Source organism: Ictidomys tridecemlineatus, unplaced genomic scaffold (assembly GCF_052094955.1).
Source record: "Ictidomys tridecemlineatus isolate mIctTri1 unplaced genomic scaffold, mIctTri1.hap1 Scaffold_42, whole genome shotgun sequence".
NCBI classification, from domain to species: Eukaryota; Metazoa; Chordata; class Mammalia; order Rodentia; family Sciuridae; genus Ictidomys; species Ictidomys tridecemlineatus.
Window position 1 is genome coordinate 2,439,762 of NW_027522720.1, and position 25,812 is coordinate 2,465,573.

At 41.7% G+C, this 25,812-nt stretch overlaps 1 protein-coding gene across 6 annotated transcripts in view; it reads right to left on the reverse strand.

Annotated features, from left to right (window-relative positions):
• Positions 1-268: 268 nt before the first annotated feature.
• LOC144373507 (uncharacterized) overlaps positions 269-25,812 on the reverse strand; it is a 59,285-nt gene continuing 33,741 nt past the window's right edge. For all 6 annotated transcript variants that reach the window (XM_078036558.1, XM_078036560.1, XM_078036559.1 and 3 more), the window contains 11 exons: positions 23,558-23,679; positions 22,909-23,048; positions 22,287-22,456; positions 21,747-21,852; positions 11,481-11,718; positions 9,767-9,798; positions 9,182-9,286; positions 6,539-6,776; positions 4,823-4,854; positions 4,235-4,339; positions 269-432 (listed from right to left, as the gene is read on the reverse strand). In XM_078036558.1, the coding sequence (XP_077892684.1) occupies positions 4,253-4,339; positions 4,823-4,854; positions 6,539-6,776; positions 9,182-9,286; positions 9,767-9,798; positions 11,481-11,718; positions 21,747-21,852; positions 22,287-22,456; positions 22,909-23,048; positions 23,558-23,679 (1,270 nt within the window). In that variant the 3' untranslated portion in view covers positions 269-432; positions 4,235-4,252. The remainder of the gene's footprint in view (positions 433-4,234; positions 4,340-4,822; positions 4,855-6,538; positions 6,777-9,181; positions 9,287-9,766; positions 9,799-11,480; positions 11,719-21,746; positions 21,853-22,286; positions 22,457-22,908; positions 23,049-23,557; positions 23,680-25,812) is intronic.

The window sequence follows — 25,812 nt, forward strand, 5'->3', positions numbered from 1 at the left end:
TATACTCCATTTGTGTATGATGTGTGAAAGTGCCTTCTACTGCCATGTATAACTAATTAGAACAAATAAAAGAAAAGAAAAAAGAATAATGGCAGCCAGGGGTGGAGGAGGAGGAATGGGAGTTCTTACTTACATGGTGGTAGAACTTCTGTTTGGAGGGACAAAAGTGTGCTGGAAACAGAAGGTTGTACAATATTGTGAGTGTAATTAATGCCTCTGAGTTGTCCACTTAATAGGGCTAAAATGGCAAATTTAATGCTACCAGTCCTTTAAAACAATGAACCCTTTAATTATTAAAATTTTTAACATTTTCCTTTCCAGAAAATTAAAAGAGTAGGATGCCATTCATAGTTTTTTTCTTGAGAACCTCCTTGGCTCCCAAGATGTGAGGCATTAACTTGTGAGCCATTTCACCATGTTCAGGAGTGGGTACTGCAAAGAGAAAATAAAAAGTGCATAATTTAGAAGCAAAACATTTTATGTACTTTCAACTAAGGCCTGAAGACTACTTATGAATACAGTTGACTTAAACAACCCATATTTTAATACCTGCCCCAAACCTCTCTTAGTCACAACCATAACTTTTATAAGCTGTTTGGAAAACAGTTGTTTTTAATTGTTCTAAATTCTGAAAGTCAACAGTTAAACAGACCATTAATACACTTATGTCAGTATCAAAAGGACACGATATTTGATCGAACCCATGGTGGCTTTACCAGTGAACTACATCCCTAAACCTTCTTTTAAATTTTTCAGATAGGGTCTACCCCACTTCTTAAGGCTGGACTTAAACTTGTGATCCTCCTTCTTTAGGCTCCCCAGTCACTGGGATCACAGGTGTACAACCATTGAGTATAGCATTTATGACATTTATAAGGTAGCTAAACAAGTTATAATATAATTTATCAAGTTACTGGAACTATTTTGAGTGTGTGTGTGTGTGTGTGTATGTGTGTGTGTGTGTGTGTGGTGTTAGAACCAAACTCAGGGCCTTGTGCATGCTGGCAAAGCACTCTACCACTGAACAACATCTCTAGCCCCTCTGCATTCTACAAAGAAAATCACTATAAATACTACAGTGAGTAAAATGAGATTATCATTCTCTCTTCCTGCTTGAATTTTGTATCCTCCCGCCTTCCCCTTCCTTTATTGTTTCTCCTCCTCCTCTTCCTTCTCCTCCTCCTCCTCTTCTTCCTCCTCCTTCTCCTCCTTCTTCAACTTCCCTCCTTTCCTCCCTCAATTCTTTCTTCACCAACTCCCCCCACCACTGCCCTTTCTTTGTAGGAGGTGGTGCAGGAACTGAACCCAGGATTATGCTAGGCAAATAAGTGCTCTCCCACTGAGCTATACACCAGCCCTCTTTTCACTTTATTTGGAGACAGGGTATCTCTAAGTGGCCCAGGCAGGCTCCAATTTGAGATCCTCCTGCCTGAGCCTCTCCAGAAGATGAGATTACAGGTGTGTGCCCCCAAGGCCTGGCAGCTTCATCTTTTCTGGGTTAAGTATAAATACAATACATTTGCTTAAAGAAAACAAAATCAACCTGGGATGCATAAAAGTATTAAGAAAAATGATGACAATCCTTCTATCAACATGGACTATCCTGTTAAAACTTCACAAGCTTTTTAAAAGTCACATTTCAAAATGATTTGGATATACTGACACTCTCTTCCTTCAAAAGCTATATGCCAGTTACATCATTCCTAAGAACTGACCATAAAATGATTCTAATGGCTAAATTGAATAGTGCCTTAATATGGGTGTTAATAACCAATCCCCTTTATAAAATCTTTGTATTCTTTAATTTTTGATTATTACCTTTAAGTTTCTAGAAGTGAAATTATTTCTAATTAATGGATTTCTTAGTATAAATTTTAGGTTTAAAAGTGAGCAGACAATAGGGACCCTCGCTAAGTTGCCTCTGACACAGGAAGGACACTTAAGGGATCCCGCTGACCTTCTCCAAAACTGAAAAGACAACTAGATAGCCTTGCAAATGCTTTTTCCAAATGCATACTGGGTCTTAAAATGTGGATCCTGAAATTTTCCCATGTTGGCCCCTCATTTTCTTATTGATATCTTGCATTACAGTGCAGTATACTTACTACAATGATACCTATTGTGGATACATATCTATATATTAATACAATTTTGTTGATTTTTGGAGGTGCTGGGGCTTGAACCATGGGGACTCGTATATGTCGGGCAAGCACTCTACCACAAATGAACAAATACGAACTTACGTCTATTAATCCAAAGCTAACACTTGACATTAGAGTTCACTCTTTCTATTGGGTTATATAATTCAATGGGATTTGAAAAATGAATATCGTCCTGTGTATCTACCATTATAACATCATACTAAATAAATTCACTGCCCTAAAAACCTACTACTCATCCTCTTCACACCCCTGAATCCCTGCAATCAATGATTTTTTAAAACTCCTCATACTTGAGATGTCCTAAATTACATGCTAGGCAAGTACCCTACCATGGATTGAACACTTCTAGCCCACACGCTACACTTGGAATTGGAGAGCATCTAGCCCCTTTAGATGGAAGGGCAACACTAAGCACTATGCTCTTAAAGATCTTTCAGAGAATAATATGCCCACACCATAGGCATGTAGTCAATTATCCAAGTTATTTCCCTGTTATAAATAAAGAGATAAGATAAAATTCTTTCATGCCTTTTGGTGTTATGATATCTCAGTTTTAATCCATGAATACTATTCTACTGTATGGATGTAGCACATACATTGGATTTCTTTTGTTTATATTGTGGTGCTGAGGATGGAATCCAGGGCCTCAGCAGGCTAGCCATGTGCTCTACCACTGAACTGCACACACTCCTCACATTCACTTTTTGAAACACATCTTGTTCCAGATTTAGCAAATATGAATAAAGATGCTATAAAAATTTTTCACAGGTTTATGTGTGGACACATCTCAATGCATGGGGGTAAATACCTAGAAATACATTGCTGGGTTATGTGGTAAGGTCATGTTTCATTTTGTGGGAAACTGAAAAAACCCTCTTCTGGAGTGGAGCCTCCCATTAGCAATGCAGGAGCATTCCTGTTGCTCCATCTCTCATTTTTCACTTTTTTATTCTTTCTTTCCTTAGTGATTAGCTAAGACTCCATCTTATTATTGAATGTTTGCATCTTTCAATGATCACACTCGACTATCACATGACACACCATGTCACACAGAACAAGAATCTTAGGGTGGTTGTTCTTGGCCCAGATGCTCTTATTGTCATTTTACTTATGCATACCTCCTGCCTCCACTGTTACTATTTTTATTTAAATGGTTTTATCTTTTAAAGATACTTTTATAACAGACAGACAATTATTTGTTCAGGTAGGTAGAAGTACTTTTGACTTTACTTTATTTGAGGAAGCTATTATTTAGCTTTTGGGACATACATTTCTGGGCTAGTTTTTTCTATCAGAAATTCAATACACATGATGAAAACCCTTGAAACTGTCTCACAGCTTACTGATGCTATTGCATTTAAAAGTTTTCATTTCTATCTTTATGTTTCACTGTGGTAGTTTCCACTAAAATAATCTATCATTAATCAAGTCTCAAAATATTTTAACAAATATAATGCCTACCCCTCCCTTTCACTTCAAAAAGCCAGTTGTAAGGAATATAGAAAACACAGCCTTCTGTCATGAGATGGGAATCCAATGGCAGTCCTCAGAGCCACCACATCACAGTCCAGCCCCCTTACTACTTCTCTCCCTGGCTCCACCTGAGCTCATTACTGTTGAAATTCTCCTCAGCTGGGGAGGAATTTCACTCTCAAATGTCTTTCAAATGCCATCAAGGCTTTGAGAGAAATGTCAAAATGAGAAATAGAGTACATAATCTGGGGAAGAGGAAAGATCTACGTTTTAGGTAGAAGAGTTACCCACATTATGAAACAGAGAAAAAACAGAGCAATAGATGACCTCTCTGGAAAAGAGGACAAAACATAAAAAGAAAAAAGCAGTGATTAAGTATTCTAACTTTTAAAGAAGCCATCGATTTTTATTTTTCAAAAAAGTGGTTTTTGATGAGTACTCTTTAGGTGAAAACTTTAATTTAATCTTAAATTAATCTTCTCAGAGTAAAATATTTCAAACTTGAAGCTTTTTGAAATTATCTCTGAAAGTCAAATGCAAACAGCAGTTTTTTCAACACACATGCACAGATGTGCACACCAGGGTCATTAGTCACTCACTTGTCTTGTATGGCCATGTCATGGGACAGTGAAAGGCTGCACCTCTCCATCACCATCATCTTCCTCCATTACTATTGCTAATGTTTCCGGCACCTTGGTGTTCAGCTGTGTTCAGGAGCAAAGGAAGACAAGCCAGGAAAAGACAAAGATTAACATGTGACCAGGTCTCCTTTTATTAAACAAACTTTAAGAAGTTTTTTTTCCATAGCTAATTTTTAAATGACTAAACCTCACTGGTTACAATATATTCAATTAAAAAATAAAGATGATTTTCTGAAATATGGAAAAGTAAATAAGCATATATGATAAATATTCTTGAGTGCTATTTAGAAACATTAAATATTTCTTTACTTCATTTTATTTTTTTAAATATTTTTTTAAAGTTGTTGATGAACCTTTATTTTATTTATTTGTATGTGGTGCTGAGAATCGAACCCAGTGCCTCATGCATGCCAGGCAAGCACACTACGACTAAGCCACAACCTCAGTCCAACCTCTTATTTTAGAAATTTTAAAAAAATTAAAAACAGGTTTCTTTTGGTAACCTTAATTAAAGCAAGAACTATAAGAAATACATCATCAACTTACTGCAGGTGTTCCAGAAGGGAAGCAATCCTTCTCTGAAAATGAAAGAGAAAGGAATGTTAACAACTTACCACAGAAAACGTTTCTATGACAAAAAGAAAAATAATATAAAAGAGGAGCAAGTGAAATGTGTTAAAACCGATTTCATTTTAAGCAGAATTACTTCTCTAGAAATATGATAGTAATAGTAACTTAAAAATAAAATTTATATAAGACTCAGCTACTAACTCTTTAATCTTAATGAAACCTTAAAAACACATTTTGAAAAACCTGAATTGATCATTCAAATGACTGGATTTCATGGAATGTAAATTATACTTCAATCAAGTTATTAAAATGTAATGGAGTCCTGGCCTGGTAATTCCATGCCTATAATCCAAGGGGCTCAAGAGGCAGAGACAGGAGGATCTTGTGTTCCAAGCCAGCCTCAGCAATTTAGCTAGGTGCTTAGAAACTCAATGCGACCCTGACTCTACATAAGATACAAAATAGAGCTGGGGATGTGGTTCAGGGATTGAGTGCCCCTGGGTTCAATCCCTGGTACCCTGCCCCCACCAAAGTGTAATGAAAACCATACCCACCCAAGTTGTATTAAAATAAAACATTTCTTGTTTAAGATACTTTCTTAAGCAGTAAACGTGATTTGATAAATATTCTTGAGTACGAAGGAGCAAGGGATATAAAGCCACCAAACATGGCAACTGGGAAAAGAATTATATTTGACATGGTTTGTTTCTTTGTAAAATGCAACTTACTAGTTGACACAGAAGTTCCAGGTAAAAGTAAGATGTTTTCCTAAGGATACCAGGTAAGTTTTTAATAGAAAAAGTCAAGATCAGTATTACTTGAAAAGAAGTCTACTTCTTTTTTAAACATAGCCTTTATCTCTGTGATGATGTAAACATATTAAATACAATTAATCCAACCACATTTGATTTTTGCATACTTAAGATTAATTTTTAAAACTATATATATATGACTTTAGAGGCGGAAAACATATTAAATAAAAATTATGAATCTTGGGGTTGTTATGGGCAAAATCTACCCAGAGAGAAATTGGAGAAATGATTTTGCATCTTTTAATGTATAGTACAAAGAAGTGAAAGCAGGAGAACCAGCGTGGAGAAGGAGAGTCTAAATAAATCTCCAAAGATATTCCAGGGATCAGTCAACCAACTGCACCACGTAGACTTCATTCTGATGCGGCCTTACACAAACTGTTTTTAAAAATCCAGTATACTTCAACTCTTACCCACTTAGATTCTATTTCTGAGGAATAAGTATTTCTTTGAGGTAAGGTATTTATTTTATGTATTTGAATGTAATTTTTGAATAGAAAATGATTTTATTTCAAGGTCTATGCATTTATAAACAAGAATTCCTTCTAGGCCAATGACAAAAAACATATCTCTAGCATAAACCATAAACATGTCTAGAAATCCACAATTTTTCTTTCTCAACTAAAAATCATTTAAACCCATGAGGAGGAAAAGAAAACCCCAAGTAAATGTAACAACATGGAACAATTGTGAATCCCACTATCATGTTGAATTATAATGTATAAGAAATATGGAGAAAAATGTAACAGATCCAATTCCATTTGTAACAAAATTATGAGATCAATGAAATCCTCAATTTCCAGATGATGTTCAAGAGCCTTTCCGAGAGTTGACAAAAAGCAGTATCTATGTAGGAGAAAGTAGGAACAATACAGTTTACCTTTTATTTTTCCAGAAATGATCTTTTTATCTATCAGTGCTTCACAAGTTTCCATGGGATTCAGTCTTTTACCACTGTCTGAGGTCTCACCAGTAGACGGAAATCTGAGATTTTTCTTCTTCAAGGTGCTGGCGTTATAATACTTGTTGACACCCCGCACAGCTAGAGGATGCTCCGTTGGCTTTCCTTTGAGGACCCTGAAGGTTTGTGGCAACTGAGCCCCCTGCTCTGGCATGCCCTAACAAAGAGAAATTGAGACATGAGTTGTGGTTTGAATTGCTCTAATACCATCAATTTTCAGACATAAATATCAACATACATAAAACAAACCCATACACATAATTTTAGATTTGACTAAATTCTAAATGGTTTCCTTTTCTAAAACTCTACTTTTCCATATTTATTTTGCAAATCAACAGGAAAGGTCCAAACAGAGGAATGGGAATGGAGTGCTGGGTTTGTTTGGGGAGAGGGACAGAACTGTCAAACCTGTATTTCCCCTGTTCATCACCCACCAGAGTAGCTCCTAATTGAAAAGCCTTAAGCCAAGAGTACAAGTCAGGGGACAGAAAACAGGAAGAAGGATGCTTGGTTATGTCTGGTTCTGCTCTAGCTTTACACAGATAGAGAACACAGGGAGGCAGCCCATTCCAACTTCAGCAATTCAGGGAATACAAATGTAGGGATTTGAAACCAAGAACCCACTTTATACAGTTTTTAGTGTTTCAGATCTTTTTAGGTGGGAGGAGGAGGAGTACCAGGGATTGAATTCAGGGGCACTCAACCACTCAGCCATACCCTCAGCCTTTTTATTTTTTGAGACAGGGTCCCACTAAATTGCTTAGTTCCTGGCTTAGTTGCTGAGTCTGGCTTTGAACTTGCAAACCTCCTAAATCAGCCTCACTAGCTTCTGCGATTACAGTCATGCTCCACTGAACCCAGCAATACATTACATCTTTTTTGTTTCCCTTAAATTCATTTGAAATAATCTAGTAGTACATTAAATGGTCATGCCATATTTTTAATTAATTTACTACTAATGATATTTGAGTTGACTTTTTGCTACATTTTGCTATCAAAATAATGGGACACAAACCATAGTCTATGCTGTTCCATGGTTTCCCTAGGACACACATGCTAAAAATTACATTTCTAGGTCAAAAGGTATGTAGGTGAAAGTAACATATTCATTTGTGATTTGCAATAGATACATGAAGGGATTTTTTTTTAAAGTGAGAGTGAGAGAGGAGAGAGAGAGAGGAGAGAGAGAGAGAGAAAGAGAGAGAAAGAGAGAGAGAGAGAGAGAGAGAGAGAGAGAGAGAGAGAGAATTTTAAATATTTATTTTTTAGTTCTCGGCGGACACAACATCTTTGTTGGTATGTGGTGCTGAGGATCGAACCCGGGCCTCACGCATGCCAGGCGAGCACGCTACTGCTTGAGCCACATCCCCAGCCCCCACATGAAAGGATTTTTAAACACATTTTTTTTATTTTTTCTTTTTTGTTGTTTGGTGGTTGGGATTAAACCAAGGCCTTAAGGTGCTTAGTGATTAGGTAACGCTCCCTCTTATTTTTGAATGTTTGCATCTTTGAATGATCACACTCCACCATCATGTGACACCCCATGTCACACAGGACAATAATCTTAGGGTTGTTGTTCTTGGCCTGGAAGCTCTAATTGTCATTTTACAAGCATATCTCCTGCCTTCACTGTTATTATTTTTAGTTAAATGGTTTTATCTTTTAAAGATACTTTTATAAGAGACAAGACATTTACTTATTCAGGTTGGTAGAGGTGCTTTTGACTTTACTTTATTTGACGAAGCTGTTAATAGCTTTTGGGAGATAGACTTTTGGGTTGTTTTTTTCTATCAGAACTTCATTACACATCATGAAAACCCTTGAAACTGTCTCACAGCTCACTGATGCTATTGCATTTAAAAGTTGTTTTCAATTGTATCTTTATGTTTCACTGTGGTAGTTTCCACTACAATAATCTATCATTAATCCAGTCTCAAAACATTTTATACAAATATATTGCCTACCTTCCCTTTCACTTCAAAGAGCCAGTTGTAAGGAATATAGAAAACACAGCCTTCTGTCATGAGATGGGAATCCAATGGCAGTCCTCAGAGCCACCACATCACAGTCCAGCCCTCTTACTATTTCTCTCCCTGGCTCCATCTGAGCTCATTATTACTGAAATTCTCCCTCATCAGGTGAGGAATTTAACTCTCAACTGTCTTTAAAATGCCATCAAGGCTTTGAGAGAAATGTCAAAATGAGAAATAGAGTACATAATCTGGGGAAGACGAAAGATCTACGTTTTAGGTAGAAGAGTTACCCACAATATGAAACACAGAAAAAACAGAGCAACAGATGATCTCTCTGGAAAACGGGACAAAACATGGAAAGAAAAAAGCAGTGAGTTAAGTATTCTAACTTTTAAAGAAGCCATCGATTTTTATTTTTCAAAAAAATGGTTTTTGATGATTATTCTTTAGGCAAAAACTTTAATATTAAATTAATCTTCTCAGAGTAAAATATTTTAAACTTGAAGCTTTTTGAAATTATCCCTGAAAGTCAAATGCAAACAGCTGTTTTTCGAACACAGATGTGCACACTAGGTCATTAGTCACTCACTGGTCTTGTGTGGCCATGTCCTGGGGCAGTGAAAGGCCGCACCTCTCCATCACCATCATTTTCCTCCATTATTATTGTTAATGTATCTGGCACCTTGGTGTTCAGCTGTGTTCAGGAGCAAAGGAAGACAAGCCAGGAAAAGACAAAGATTAACATGTGACCAGGTCTCCTTTTATTAAACAAACTTTAAGAAGTTATTTTTTCCATAGCTAATTTTTAAATGACTAAACCTCACTGGTTACAATATTTTCAATTAAAAAATAAAGATGATTTTCTGAAATATGGAAAAGTAAATAAGCATATATGATAAATATTCTTGAGTGCTATTTAGAAACATTAAATATTTCTTTACTTCATTTTATTTTTTTAAACATTTTTATAAAGTTGTTGATGAACCTTTATTTTATTTATTTGTATGTGGTGCTGAGAATCGAACCCAGTGCCTCATGCATGCCAGGCAAGCACACTACTAAGCCACAACCCCAGCCCTACCTTTTATTTTAGAAATTTAAAAAAATGAAAAACAGATTTCTTTTGGTAACCTTAATCAGAGCAAGAACTATAAGAAATACATCATCAACTTACTGCAGGTGTTCCAGAAGGGAAGCAATCCTTCTCTGAAAATGAAAGAGAAAGGAATGTTAACAATTTACCACAGAAACCATTTCTATGACAAAAAGAAAAATAATATAAAAAAGGAGCATGTGAAATGTGTTAAAACCAATTTCATTTTAAGCAGAATTACTTATCTAGAAATATGATAGTAATAGTAACTTAAAAATAAAATTTATATAAGACTCAGCTACTAACTCTTTAATCTTAATGAAACCTTAAAAACACATTTTGAAAAACCTGAGTTGATCATTCAAATAACTGGATTTCATGGTATGTAAATTATACTTCAATCAAGTTATTAAAATGTAATGAGTCCTGGCCTGGTAATTCCAAGTCTATAATCCAAGGGGCTCAAGAGGCAGAGACAGGAGGATCTTGTGTTCCAAGCCAGCCTCAGCAATTTAGCTAGGTGCTTAGAAACTCAATGTGACCCTGCCTCTACATAAGATACAAAATAGAGCTGGGGATGTGGTTCAGGGATTGAGTGCCCCTGGGTTCAATCCCCGGTACCCTGCCCCCACCAAAGTGTAATGAAAACCATACCCACCCAAGTTGTATTAAAATAAAACATTTCTTGTTTAAGATACTTTCTTAAGCAGTAAACGTGATATGATAAATATTCTTGAGTACGAAGGAGCAAGGGGATATAAAGCCACCAAACATGGCAACTGGGAAAAGAATTATATTTGACATGGTTTGTTTCTTTGTAAAATGCAACTTACTAGTTGACACAGAAGTTCCAGGTAAAAGTAAGATGTTTTCCTAAGGATACCAGGTAAGTTTTTTATAGAAAAAGTCAAGATCAGTATTACTTGAAAAGAAGTCTACTTCTTTTTTAAACATAGCCTTTATCTCTGTGATGATGTAAACACATTAAACATAATTAATCCAACCACATATGATTTTTGCATACTTAGATTATTTTTTAAAAATATATATATGACTTTAGAGATGGAAAACATATTAAATAAAAATTATGAATCTTGGGGTTGTTATGGGCAAAATCTACCCAGAGAGAAATTGGAGAAATGATTTTGCATCTTTTAATGTATAGTGCAAAGAAGTGAAAGCAGGAGAACCAGCATGGGGAAGGAGAGTCTAAATAAATCTCCAAAGACATACCAGGGATCAGTCAACCAACTGCACCATGTGGACTTCATTCCAATGCTGCCTTACACAAACTGTTTTTAAAAATCCAGTATACTTCAACTCTTACCCACTTAGATTCTATTTCTGAGGAATAAATACTTCTTTGAGGTAAGGTATTTATTTTTATGTATTTGAATGTAATTTTTGAATAGAAAATGATTTTATTTCAAGGTCTATGCATTTATAAACAAGAATTCCTTCTAGGCCAATGACAAAAAACATATCTCTAGCATAAACCATAAACATGTCTAGAAATCCACAATTTTTCTTTCTCAACTAAAAATCATTTAAACCCATGAGGAGGAAAAGAAAACCCCAAGTAAATGTAACAACATGGAACAATTGTGAATCCCACTATCATGTTGAATTATAATGTATAAGAAATATGGAGAAAAATGTAACAGATCCAATTCCATTTGTAACAAAATTATGAGATCAATGAAATCCTCAATCTCCAGATGATGTTCAAGAGCCTTCCCGAGAGTTGACAAAAAGCAGTATCTATGTAGGAGAAAGTAGGAACAATACAGTTTACCTTTTATTTTTCCAGAAATGATCTTTTTATCTATCAGTGCTTCACAAGTTTCCATGGGATTCAGTCTTTTACCACTGTCTGAGGTCTCACCAGTAGACGGAAATCTGAGATTTTTCTTCTTCAAGGTGCTGGCGTTATAATACTTGTTGACACCCCGCACAGCTAGAGGATGCTCCGTTGGCTTTCCTTTGAGGACCCTGAAGGTTTGTGGCAACTGAGCCCCCTGCTCTGGCATGCCCTAACAAAGGGAAATTCAGACATGAGTTGTGGTTTGAATTGCTCTAATACCATCAATTTTCAGACACAAATATCAACATACATAAAACAAACCCATACACATAATTTTAGATTTGACTAAATTCTAAATGGTCTCCTTTTCTAAAACTCTACTTTTCCATACTTATTTTGCAAATCAACAGGAAAGGTCCAAACAGAGGAATGGGAATGGAGTGCTGGGTTTGTTTGGGGAGAGGGACAGAACTGTCAAACCTGTATTTCCCCTTGTTCATCACGCACCAGAGTAGCTCCTAATTGAAAAGGCTTAAGCCATGAGCAAAAGTCAGGAGACAGCAGACAGAAAGAAGGATCCTTTCTTATATCTGGTTCTTCCCTAGGCTTAAACAGAGAACCTAGGACGGCATGTCCATTCCAACCTCAGCAATTCAGGGAATACAAATGTAGGGATTTGAAACCAAGAACCCACTTTATACAGTGATTACTGTTTCAGATCTTTTTTGGTGGGGAGGAGGAGGAGTACCAGGGATTGAATTCAGGGGCACTCAACCACTCAGCCATACCTTCAGCCTTTTTATTTTTTGAGACAGGGTCTCAGTAAATTGCTTAGTTCCTCGCTTAGTTGCTGAGTCTGGCTTTGAACTTGCAAACCTCCTAAATCAGTCTCACAAGCTGCTGGGATTACAATCATGCCCTACTGAACCCAGGAAAACATTACAAAATTTTTCCCCTAAATTCATTTCAAATAATCTTGTAGTACATTACATGGTCATGCCATATTTTTAACCAATTTACTACTAATGATATTTGAGTTGATTTTGAATACATTTTGCTAGCTAAATAATGGGACAAAACCATAATATGTGCTGTTCTCTGGTTCCCCAGAGACACACATGCTAAACATTCCATTTCTGAGTCAAAATGTATGTATGTGAAAAAGTACGATATTCATTTGTGATTTGGGATATACACATAAAGGATTTTTAATTTTTTTTTTTTTTTTTTTGCTGTTTGGTATTTGGGATTAAACCCAGGGCATCAAGCTGGTAAGCACCTGCTAAACATTACCACAAATTACCTGTAGTCCCAAGTTCTTAATGTTATGGAGTCAAATTGGCTTTTTTCCTCCCCCATCTGCTGGACTGGGGACTGCATCCAGGGGTGTTTTAACACTGAGCTTCATCCCCAGTCCCTCTACCCTTTTGCAAATTTGGGACAAGAGTCTTGTTAAGACACCTGCATCAAACCTGTGATCATCCTACCACTACCTGGAGCCTCTGGGATTACAAGGGTGAACCAACCAACGTGCTTGGCTACACAAGTTATTATTATGATGATTATTATTACTATTATTATTCGGGATTTACGGTCTCACCATTTTCCCCAGGCTTATCTCAAACTCATGGACTCAAGTTATCTTTTTGTATCAGTCTGCAGAGTAGCTGGAAATACAGGCATGTGCCAAAAAGCCAAGCTTTCATGTTTATTTTTAATAAAAATATTAGTTGTAGATGGACACAATACCTTTATTTTATTTATTTTTATGTAGTACTAATGCTCTAACCCAGGGCTTCATGCCTGCTGGGCAAGCACTGTAACAGTGAGCCACATCCCCAGCCATAATGTTTTTATTCTTTAATTTGCTTTTGGAAGTACTAGGTATTGAAGCCAGGAGCATTATACCACTGAGCTACATTCCCAGCCCTTTTTACTTTGAGATAGGGTCTTGCTAAAACTGCCCAGGCTGGTCTCTAACTTATGATCCTTCTCCCTAAGCCTCCTGAGCTACTGGGATGATGGGCAGACATCACTATGCCCAGTCATCTTAAATTGCTCTTTTTTATTCTGGGATTCCTATCCCATGTAAAATGTCTTATCAATATGAGATTGTACAGCCAAGTGTGGTGGCATGCACCTGTAATCCCCCCTGCTCAGAAATCAGGAGCAGGAGAGTCACTGCATCCTACAAATTTGAGACCAGTCTGAGCATCAGAGGAAGCCCCACCTCATACCACAAAAAAATGGAAAAAAAAAAAAGAGATAAAAGTGGGGTACTCTAATAACTAACAGTGAGAAAATAACCCAAATTTAAATGTAAGGTCTCTGGTGTGGCTCAATGGTAGAGCTCTTGCCTAGCATGCTCAAGGACATGAGTTTTCATGCTTATTCATACTAGCCCCAAAGCAGAAATCTAAAATCTCCTAATCCTCCTATATAATGAAATATATATATATATATATATATATATATATATATATATATATATGTGTGTGTGTGTGTGCGCGCGCGCGCGCGCGCGTGTGTGTATGTGTTTGTACACTTTCCCCCAGCACTGGGGGGTTGAGCCTAAGGACATCCTACCACTTGGCTTTATCCCTAGCTGTTCTTATTTTGAGATACAGTCTTGCTAATTGCAGAGGCTGGCCTAAAGCTGCCTGAGTTCCTGAGTTGCTGGAATTAGTCATGTGCCACCAAACCCAGTTTACAATCCCTTTTCTAGCCAGTCCAGTGGTACACACCTGCCTTCCAGGACTCAGCACACTTACATAGGAGGTTTGCTTGAACTCAGAAGTTCAAGACTGGCCTGGCCAACATACTGGGAACTTCACCTCAAACAAACAGAAAACCCACAAAACTGATGGTCAATTTTTCTTTCCTTTTCCACATCTGAGGATTGAATTCAGGGGTGTGTTACCATTGACCTACATCCCCAAAACTTTTTTTTTGATAAAGAACACAATTCTCTTTAAGTTACTGATCCTTGACTTGTGATCCTCCTGCCTCAGTTTCTTGAGTAGCTGAGCTTATAGATGGGCACTCCTGTGCCCAACTGTATTATCACTTTTCAAGTGTGCAGTAAATTAACTGGAACAACCTTATTGACCATTATATCTCCAAAACTTACTCATGTTTAACTGAAACTTTGTAATTTCTGACTAATCTAATAGCCTATTAGGACTCATAATAAACAAGTTCCCTTCCTATTATATGGAATCCTTTCCGGCCAAGAGTCAGGCAGTGTTGGTTCATGAGCTTGAGTCTCCAGAGAGCAAGGATCTTCCCTTCCAGGAGGGCTCTGTCCCAGCCCCTCAGAGCCTCCACCCACACTTCCCTGAACCTAGGACACATAGGCACAGCTGCCATAGGAAGCAGCACCAAACATGTGTATATAACAGACATGGGGTTCTTGGCACTCTCAACAGGGGAGTGAGGGCTCAGGAACAAGAGACCCCCACATGGGGCTCAGGAGATGAACTTCTGGTGCTTGTCCTGGCATTGCTGGGTGTGAAGGGAGAATAGGAGGCCAAGCCTCCCTTGGAAGCCTCCCAATGCACCACTGGGCTGATCAGAAGGTAAACACAGAGTCAGTACATGGGGGATCTCCCTACCCTCCACCCCACAACTCACAGTCAAGTCCCTTGGTGCCAAGAGTCAAGACAAGGGAGAGGGCTGGCACCACATTACTGCAAGAGACCATGGGGGACACTGTGGGTTACCCACCCCACTGTACACCTAATGCTCCACACAAATGTTTCACATTGTATGTCAAAAATTTCCATAAATAAAGAATCTGGAGTGCTGGGGTTGTGGCTCTGGGGTAGAGTGCTTGCCTCGCATGCATGAGGAACTAGGTTCAATCCATGGCATCACATAAAAATAAACAAATAAAATAAATATATGTGTCCATCTACAACTGATATTTATACATGTACATACATACACACATGCACACATACACCACACATACACAAACACATATAAAAGAAACAGAATTTTCTTTAAAACATAAACTACTAGATTAGTCTCAGTCCTCATTAATAGATGAGGAAACTGGGGACCAAAAAAGTAAGGACTGGCACCAAGCCAACCATAAAGTGTGTTTCAGTCTTTTCTCTTTCTCTATCCAGGGACACCTGGGTGTGCTCTGAAGCCCTGTGACCTGGACCCTGCACCCTCCAGGTCCATAATCCCACTCCTTATGCTCCAAGTGCTTCAGCTTCAGGGCCAGCCCTACATCCGGGGCTTCCCCCAACACATGTGCAACCACAGATCCTCATGATTCAAAGCACACCCGATACTCCTTTCCTTCTGTACAGGTGCAGCCTTGTCACTCCTTGGGGGGGCCTGAGTGGTGCACCTGGGCCAAAGGAGGTCTTTAAGGTGTTCTTTTGGCCCCCAGTTGGTCCCCTGGTCCACCTGAATGCAGACCGCCTCGGACATGTACCTGGGAAGCAACAGGCCAAATGCAAGGAGTCACTACCCACCTTGGCCTGGACTCCCTGACCACTCTCACCCTCAGCTGGGAAAGCACAGAGCCCAGGAGCCTTATCCAGGCTGCCATTCCCCTCAAGCACATTTCTTGGGGCAAGAACCTACAACACCAAGGAAGAGTGAAATTCCCAGAAACTCCCAGAGTGCCCTGGAGAAAACCCCAAAGGAAAGGAACAGGAGTGTTAAGGCTGGGAGCTGAGGACAGGGACCAGGGAACTAGACCAAGCTTCACTCCCCCCACCAGCCCCAGGGTCCACCACTTGAGCCCTTGGTTTACCAACTTAGGTCCCAAGGGTGCACAGAGTGCGATGTAACAGTTTGTTGGGCAGCCCACATTGAATGCCTTGTCATACTGGAGGGAGATGAGGAAGGGAAGAGGAGCTCAGAATCAGCAGGACTGGGTACGGCCATCTCCCAGGGACACTTGCTAAGTTGGTCAGTCAATCCAGGGCTCAACCTGGGCCTGTGGCCAGGCTCTAGGTACAGGAGTGCCCTAGAGTGACCCAGGGCCTCCTGTCTTCCCAAGCTCCCAGGAAGCGTGACCTCCCTTGACCCACTTGTGAGCAGCTGTCCCCAGACAGTGCTGACCGAGCACCCACCTCTCCTGCCTTCTCAGGGCTCTCAACCCCTAGTGCTTCCCTTTGCAGGATCCTTGCTCTGTCTCCATTGGCCTCACCTGTCCTCTCACCTCATCCTTCCAGGTACCTTTTAAGGTCTGTCTCCTGGTGTTCTGCTCAACTGATCCAAAGATCATGTCACCACCCCACTCCCACTTGACTGTCTTACCACTCGATTTTTCTAAAAATCTACCTTCATTGAGTTTCACTATCTGGGAGACCAGTGGCAGCAGGGGATGCCCAGACATATTTCCCTAGTCAAAAATCAGATTTTCCAAGAAAATCTGAGCTGAAGACCTTCAGTACACAAAGCAGGAAAGGCCAAGCTCAAAGATCATGTCCTTCCCAGGACTCTGACTGGCTTCTCCTCTCCCTTATTCTACTTTCTCTTTCCCCTGAGTCCATCCATCAGCCTCGACCACTCCTCCTTTCAGAACAGGTTGAGTTTCACCCCAACTTCATGAGCTTTAGGTAGAAAATACTCTGTTATAGTAGAAAGTGGTCCAGCAGCACCTCTATCCACCCCAAGTCTCCAATGGCCTACACATGAAGACTTTCATCTTCAACACTCTCCTCTGCCAAAGGAAAGATGATTCCACATCAGAACAGCTCTGGAATATGTCCAAAAAAGCAACTCGAATCAATGTCCTCTATGAGGTTCTGCTTCCTTTAAGGTGTTCACAGCACATAAGAAATGAGTATACCACCAGGTACAGTGGCACACACCTGTAACCCCAGGGAATTGGGATTTTGAGGCTGGAGGATCACAAGTTCAAGGCCAGCCTCAACAACTTAGCAAGGCCCTCAACAATTTAGTGACACCCTATCTCAAAACAAAATAGAGCAAGGATTAGGGATGCAGCTTTGGTGGTAAAGCACCTGTGGGTTCAATCCCTAGTACCAGAAGAAATAAACTAATAGCAGAGCATTAAAAAATTACAGAATCTTTAAACTTTGAGAAAGAATATTTGATTAGATATATATCATGTGTAGAAAATATTGATTGTACATAAAGTATAGAAAATGTTTAAGGAATGATAGTAAATTTGTAAGAACTGAGTAGTAAATGTGAATACCGTCCTCCCCCCACATGGGACCCTATCACACACAACTGGAATCCAACAGCTCTGAGGCACCCAGACAAGCCTCTCTCACTGGCTCCACTCTTGGGGCTCCTGTTCCAATTCTGTGTCTCAAACACCCTCACACTCCACAGGACCAAAATTCAGCAGCATCTTCTTCTTGCCCCATCTTCTGCCCAACTTCCTGTTGTCTCTCCTTCTTCTCCTTATCCTGGGGGGTCAGGACACAATTCTTCTCTCTGTTCCTTTCCTCTTTCCTTCTATCCCCAAATGTTGGTTCTTCTGTTTGATGGTTCACTCATTGATTCAGATGTCTTTTCTCTGTGTGCTGGGGACTGAAGAATTCAGGGCCTTGCACATGCTAAGCACACACTCTACCACGGAGATGCACCCCCATCAGAAATATTTCAGGGCATCAAAAATGCTTGGGTCCAACCAGGAAGGGTGGCACACACCTGTAATCCCAGTGATTTGGGAAACTAAGGCAGGTTTGAGACCAGCCTCAGCAACTTAGTGAGACCCTGATTCATAATAAAAAGTAGCAGGGACTGGGAATGTAGCTCAGTGGTAAAGTGCCCCTGGGTTTAATACCGAGTAGCAAAAAAACAAAGCCCCGTCACTGCACTGGGGATGGAAAGCACACCGCAAACAGCATGGCCAGGCTACTTTCAGTGGGTGAGGGCAGCTGCAACCTGAGGCCCTGTGCACCAAGGGGAGTGGAAAGGGTAGAGCATAGAGAGAGTATCATGGGAACCATGTAGGCAACCCAGCTCACACCACCCAGGTACATGCAGAGGAGAAGCCCAGAGAGTTAAGTGCTGAGACAGCGACTTCTGGTTTCAGAGGCTGTGTCTAGACCAGAAAGAGTAGTCTGAAGATGTCTGCTGAATTTGGCCATTAATGAGAGCATCATCCTGACAGCAAGGGCTGGGCTGAGCTGGGCCAGAAAGTGAAGGGGGAGCTAGTGAACAAGATCAACTCTTTCAGGAAATAAGGCCCAGAAGGTACAACAGGTGGAGTGGAGGCCTGGGATGTTAAGGCTGGGACTTGTATGACTTTTAAGATGAGCACAAACATGTGTAGATGACCATGGGAAGGAATGGTAGTGATGTAACAGCAGCACACAGGGCACTCTCTGGTGCCATCCACTCTTCTATGAGGTTTACATGAATTAACCCACAATTCCCTGTTTTACAGATAGGGAAATTGAGTGACCAGGAGCTGAGTAGCATACCCCAGGTCTCCCTGCTGCTCAGTTCTAGAGCTCCGATTTGAACTTATGTGGTCTTCACCAGAGTCTTTGCCACCAACCACCAAGCAAGTGAGTCTAGGAGGAGTTGCAGTCAGGGAATGGAGTATGCTGGGAGTGAAAGCTGGAGCATGAAATCAGTGCCTGAAATTAGTGCTGCCATTAATAGAAAGGAGCCCTGTCTAGTGAATCTTAGAGGGCAGACCACATTTAGGTCCCTTGAGACTTGGGGATCCTGGACATGGAAGGCCTCACTCTGAGCAGAGGAGGAAGAGCAATGGACTAAGGCCTGACCTAGGGCAGGAAAAACCACAGGATGGAGGAATGGAACAGGCTGCCAGGAAAAGTCAATGATGATACTAGAAGCTGGAGAGAGGAGAAGACAGGCAGACCACAGGGCTGAGGAATAAGGGCCAAGCACAGGAGTCACAGCTGGGAGGGAACCACATATGGCAGTGGTGGATGGGAGGTGATGAGCAGACAGGCTCCTCTGTCTGTTCAGCTATCTCAGGGTCTGAAGCTTCCCCTCCCCCACTGATGCCGCCCACCAGTCTTCCTGAAAGAGCCTTTAGTTAAGAGATTGCCATACTAAAGGAATCCCAGGGCAAAGATGCCCACTATATCATTCCTAGTGGATGCTCAAAGAAAAAGCAATAAAGACACAGATGGGGAAGAAAGCAAAGAAACTGCTCCACAGGACATGAGGTTCCTTTTAGAGTGAACAACAACGAATGCTGGGGAAGAAGCTCAGTGATCGAGCACCCCTGGTAAGATCCTCAGTGCTGGAAAAACATCAACACTAAGGACTCCTGCTCTTTGGAAGATGCGATGAAGAAAATAAAATGTCAAGCCATGAATTGCAAGAAAAGATTTGCAACACATACATCTGAATCCAGTATAGAGAACTCCTGAAACTCAATAAGAAAACAACACAGTTTTTTTAAAAATGGGCAAAGTTTGGAGCAAACACTTCACCATCAATATACCCATGGCTTATAAGACACAAAAATATGCTCAACACCATTAGTCATTAGGAAAATACAGAGTGGAGCCCTAGTGATATACCACTACTCATTTATTAGACAGGCTACAATTTGAAAACAAAAAAGAATAGTGACCAATGACAGTATCAAATGCTAGTGAGGATGTGGAGCAACTGGAATTCTCATTCATTGCTGGTACAAAATAGAAACATTAGAGTTGTTTTCTAAAATGTCCCATAAGTTTATCTCATGACTCAGCAATGCCACCCTTAACAATTTACCCAACAGAAATGAAAACTTATGTCCACATGTCTATGCATCAATGGTTGTTGTATCAGCTTTATTTATAACTGCCTGAAACTGGCTGGGCACAGTTCCCCATGACTTTAATGGCTTGGGAGGCTAAGGCAAGTGGGTGACAAGTTCAAAGCCTCAGTAACTTAGGAAGGCTTTAAGCAACTTAGTAAGACCCTTTCTCAAAATTTTAAAAATTTTTCAAAAAGAAAACATAAGGGTGCTGGTTGTGGGGTGGGTGAGGCTGGGATTGTTGCTCAGTGGTTAAGCACCTCTGGGTTCAATCCCTGGTACAAAAACAAAACAAAAATTCTGCCAAAACCTAGATGCAAAGAAAAAATACTTCAATTGGTGAATGTACAAATAGTCTGTAGGGAAATACATACTACAAGAAACAAAAGAAAATAAACTACTGATATGAGCAACTACATAGATGAATCTCAAATGCATCGTGCTCAGTGAATGAAGCCAGACTAGAAAGCCCAAAACACCATTGATGCATGATTCTGGAAAGAGAAAAACCACAAGGACTCAGGGAGAGAAAATGACAACAAGAGATGAAAGGATTTTCTGGGGTAGTGAAACTGGTTAACCTTGATCTTGATGGAGAGTACACAATGTCATTTGTCAAAATCCCTAACTATAGATGAAAAAGGGTGAATTTACTGTTTCTAATTACCCCTCAATGAATGACATTTTCACAAAATTTTTCATGGCTCCCAGGTTTCCAGTTCTTCCAAACAAAATTCCAAGCTTGGCTTTCTGGGCCTTTCTAATCTTGACCCCCATAGGGTCAACCTCATTGCCCATGTCACCTTGTCCTTGAACTAGGATCCATTTCTTCATCATTCTGTTAACACCCTACTTTCAGATTTCTGTGCCTTTCTACAAAATTGTACCTCTCACAGTCAATGCCCTCCTGTCTGCCTCTCCAAAAGCACACCTAGGACACAAAGAGTGGCATGTTCTCCTCTACAGCCTGGGCTTCGCCAAACTCCCAGTCTCTTCCAGTTGGCTACACCACTCAGGACTGACCCCTTGCTCAGAGTGTTCCTGGTGTCTCCCAGTGTTATTCTGATGGCAGGTTGCTTATCAACACAAGGGCATGATGTACTTACTCACCCCTACACCCATCCCTCAAATAACTACCACCTAGAACACCCAGCACACAGTAGGCTTTCTTTTTTTTAAGAATTTTTTAATATTTACTTTTTAGTTCTTGGCAGACACAACATCTTTGTTTGTATGTGGTGCTGAGGATTGAACCCTGGCCGCACGCATGCTAGGCGAGCGCACTACCACTTAAGCCACATCCCCAGCCCACACAGTAGGCTTTCAATGCAATGCACCCAGGAGGCAAAATGGCCCCAAGCTCCAGGGTATAGAAATATCTGAGCTGCATCTTCAGAGGTGGGTCTGGAAGGACTCATGAGGCATCATCAAGGCCAAGGGCAGTGGAGAAAGTGCACAAAGTGTCTAATTGAAGAGGTGCAAGATGCCTCACACAGCCAAGGGCACACACACTCACCACTTACCTTCTCCTCATAGGGTCGCCTTGCGGTGCCCACCGCCACTGCCTTGATGAACAATTGCAGGATGAGCGGGACCAGGAGGGCCCCAGTGGGTACAGCCACTAGGATGCTGTGCACAGGCTAAGAATGGAAGCCATGGAAGAGCTCCTCCCTGGTCCGCTTTCGACCCCACTGCTCCCTCCTTACCTCCCACTCCAGGTAGCACTGCCCATGGCTCTCCCTCCATGGACTGGACAGTTAGTCCAGTACAACCAAGGGAAACCTCCCTCCACCACACTGTCCTCCCACCTGTCCCTTTTCAACTTTCATTACCCTACTCTGAGGGCCCCTAGATTCTTAACTCCACAGGCATCCTATCTCGTCCATGTTCCTGACTCCACTGGCCTTCCAAATGTCCTTCACAGGTCCTGCCAAGTGACTTCTCCCTCTAGCCCCGCCCACATCAGCCCCTCCCCTGTCACCCTGACCCTACTGGGCTGTTTGCCCCTCCCTCCCCACCACATCAGCACTTCCCAGTGTGCGCCCTTGGGAGTGTGTGGATACGTCATGATTTTGTCCAAAAACGCCACGTTCCTCCTGCATATGATGAAAACCACGCAGGTGGCCAGCACGGTACCCAGATAGAGGCACAGGGACACGAGGAGTAGCAGGTAGAGCCGGATGTTTCGGCGCCCCACGCAGTTATTCACCCACCTGCAATGGTGGTCGAACTCCTAGGGGAGAGGAGACAGGTCTGAGGGTCCTTCTGGAATGGCTTCCATCACTCCCTAATCCTGGGGCCTCCCCTAACGCAGCCCTCTAGGCCGCCTGCTGTTGACCTTACATAAGGGTTCCCATCTCAGTGAGAGCACAGTTAGGACCCCATGGCTCATCAAGTCACCTGTCCTGAGTGAGGTCTTTAGAGACAAGACCTGCCTGGTGTCACGTGGACCAGGACATGAAAACTCTGGGCCTCCATTTCCTCAAGTACTGGAAAAGGATGAAAAAAATGCCCTTCCACTACCGGCTGTCTGCTCTTGTGAACCATGTTCCCAGAGTGCCACATGAAGCACTCTGGGAATATGGTCTGATACCCCCACCTGGCCCACTCATGATGTGAGGTTCCTGGTCCTGGCCAGGTGCAAGGAGATAGGTTGGTGAGTGGACAGGGAGGAGGAGCACTCACCTCCACACAGATGTCACACCTTTTGCAGTGGAAGGTTCGGGGCAGGCGGTGAAAATAACACGTGGGACACCACGGCATGTGGTACAACCTGCCATTCACTCGTGCCATGTATACAGTCTCAGGGTCCTGCTTGAAGGCGCCTGGCAGGGAGAGAGGTGTGGGAATGGAGGAGGCCCTTGTATTACTCTGATGCTCAGGGCAGCCCCATAGCATCACTGGGCATCAAGAAGGTGGGGAGGAGGAGGGCAGGGGAACCCCAGTGCCTGTTGAGCAAGCTGACCACTCAGATGGGTGGCAGTCAGAGAGAAGGGCTGTCCAGCACAGGAGCTCTACATGGAGCTCCCCCTGTGGAATAGTGATCAGTGCTTGGAGTTGGATGTGAAATGGGAAGGAGGAAGGGGGAACTGCGTGGTTGGAAGAGCCTGCTGCCTCTCTTGGCCCGTCCTCCCTTCTAAAGCAACTGGAAAACCTCCAGGATTCTGTTTTTCACACTTCAGTGGCTTGGGAAATGAAGTGCCAGGGCCCAAGTAATAGTGACAGGGTAAGAAGGGATCCTGAGGCCACAGGTGGGGTCAGCCCTTTACAAATGACCCCTGTAGGCACCAGCCTTGGGGTGCCACCTCCCTCTCCCAGGAGTCCGAGGCCTTACCTCTGTTCAAGATTCCTGGGTCTGAAAAATTCATGCCAATGAGGCTATACAAACTCAGGAGGCAGAAAAGTCCGGAGACCACTGGGTAGGCCCACTCTCCATTTTGCGCCAGTGCTCGGCCTCTGAAATCAGAGCCAGACTCCGTTCTAGTCGGGGGCAACCCAGAGCCCCCATGAGGCCCGGCTCACCTGAGGTCAGACCCACACACCTTAAGGACAGATCTGAATATCCAGGCTAGAGACAGACCCCATTCCCTCCACCAAATGTCACCAGCATTACCAGCCTCCAACAGTCCCCCCAAATCCTCAGGCTCCCCACATCTCTGTGCTTCCCACTAAATATCCTCCTTCCCCTCTTGGCCTCCCTCCACCTCCCTGCCTCTGCACTCTCACTGTCTATTTCCCTTCTGTCTCTTTTTGAGAACCCACAGCTGGCCCGGAGACTCACGGAAATATAAAGAACACAGCACTTAGATACACCAGGGCTGCCACAGTGAAACAAGCCCAGAGGCTTGAGAATAGCCAGGATCTGGCTGGGGGTCGGGGTGGGGACAATAAATCGTTTGATACAGTCATGCTGCGATGCCTGCTCTCAAACAAATGAGAGCCAACTGCTCCTTCTCCTGGCTTGGCACCCAGAGTACCATGACTACAAATGTGACATCAGAGAGGTTCCGGAATGGGGGCTCTGGCTGCTTCCTGTGCCCACTGATATCAACCTTCCCCTGGCCTCAGATACACACTTCTGGACGGGGACATCCTGCTCTTACAATGTGGCTTTGTTGGAGCTTGTGAGGATGGATGTAGTTTATCCCCCAAAGGTTCTTAGGCTGGAGGCTAGGTCCTCGGTGTGGCAGTGTTGAGGGGGTAGAACCTGCAAGAGGTAAGGCCTAGTGGGAGGTAATTTGGCCACTGGGGATGAGGCCCTTGGAAGGGAGTAATGAACTTCTCATGGGTCCCTGTTAGTTCCTGTGAGAGGGGGTGTTATAAAATGAACAAGACTCATCCTCCCCAGTTTCTGGCCATTCAGTCTCGACCCCTTGCATGTCTTCCCACCATGATGCCATTCACCATGTTGTAATCACTCTCACCAAAGATCAGTCTCAGGGGCTACCAAATGTTGCATTCTGTGCTAAATAAACCTCATCTCTTTATAAAGTACCCATTCTTGGGTATTTTGTTAGAGCAACAGAAAGCATCTAATACAGAGACCATGTCATATGGTTTATGGGGAGAAGTTTGGTGATGGTTAGTTATCCCCCTTTCAGGCCCAGTGCTAATGGAAGTAGGCATAAGTGCTCCTCGCTTATCCTAGTGCCACTTCTTCCTTTCTGTTGTAACAAAGCTCCATTTTGGGGAGGAGGTAGCAAGCTACCAACTAAATATCTTCCCAGTTTCCTTCACTTCCAGGGTGGGTTTTATGACATACTTCTGTCTCAACATAAAACATAAAATGGGCTGGGGACGTGACTCAATGGTTAAGCAACCCTCCGTACAATCCCTGATGATGATGATGATGATAACATAATGATAATAATTTGTACATATTTATGGCATAAAACATATTTTGAAACATGTATACATATACATTATTTCATATTCTTTTTTGTGTTGAGAACCCTTGAAATCTATTCTCTGAGTCATTTTCCAGTATATATAACATTATCAACTGTACTCATTCTGTTATATGTTATTATTAACTGTAGTCATCTTATTGTACAATAGATCCCTTAAACTCATCCCCCTCATCTAAGTGCAATTTGGCTTCCTGGGACCAGCATCTCCCCCATCCACAGCCCAGCCACTCCTGGGCCCCTGGCAGTCACCATTCTGCTCTCTGTTTCTATGAGTTCAACTTTTATAGATTCCACATGTAGGTGAGATCATGTGATAGTTGTCCTATGCCTGGCTTATTTCCCCCAGTAAAATGTCCTTTGGCCTCCCTCATTCAATGCCACAAGTGACAGGACTTCCTAATTTTATTTAAAGACTAAATAGTGTCCCCTTATATTACTAAACCACATTTTTTATATCAACTCACCCACTGATAGACACAGCTTTTCCCATTTCTAGGTTCTGAGAATATTACTGCAATGAACATGGGGTGCAGATATCTATTAATACACTGATGCCATTTCCTTTGGATATATACCAAGTAGTTGGATGTCTGGACTGTAGGGTAATTTTTTTTTTTTTTTTTTTTTTTTTGGTGCTGGGGATTGAACCCAGGGCCTTGTCCATGCATGGCAAGCACTC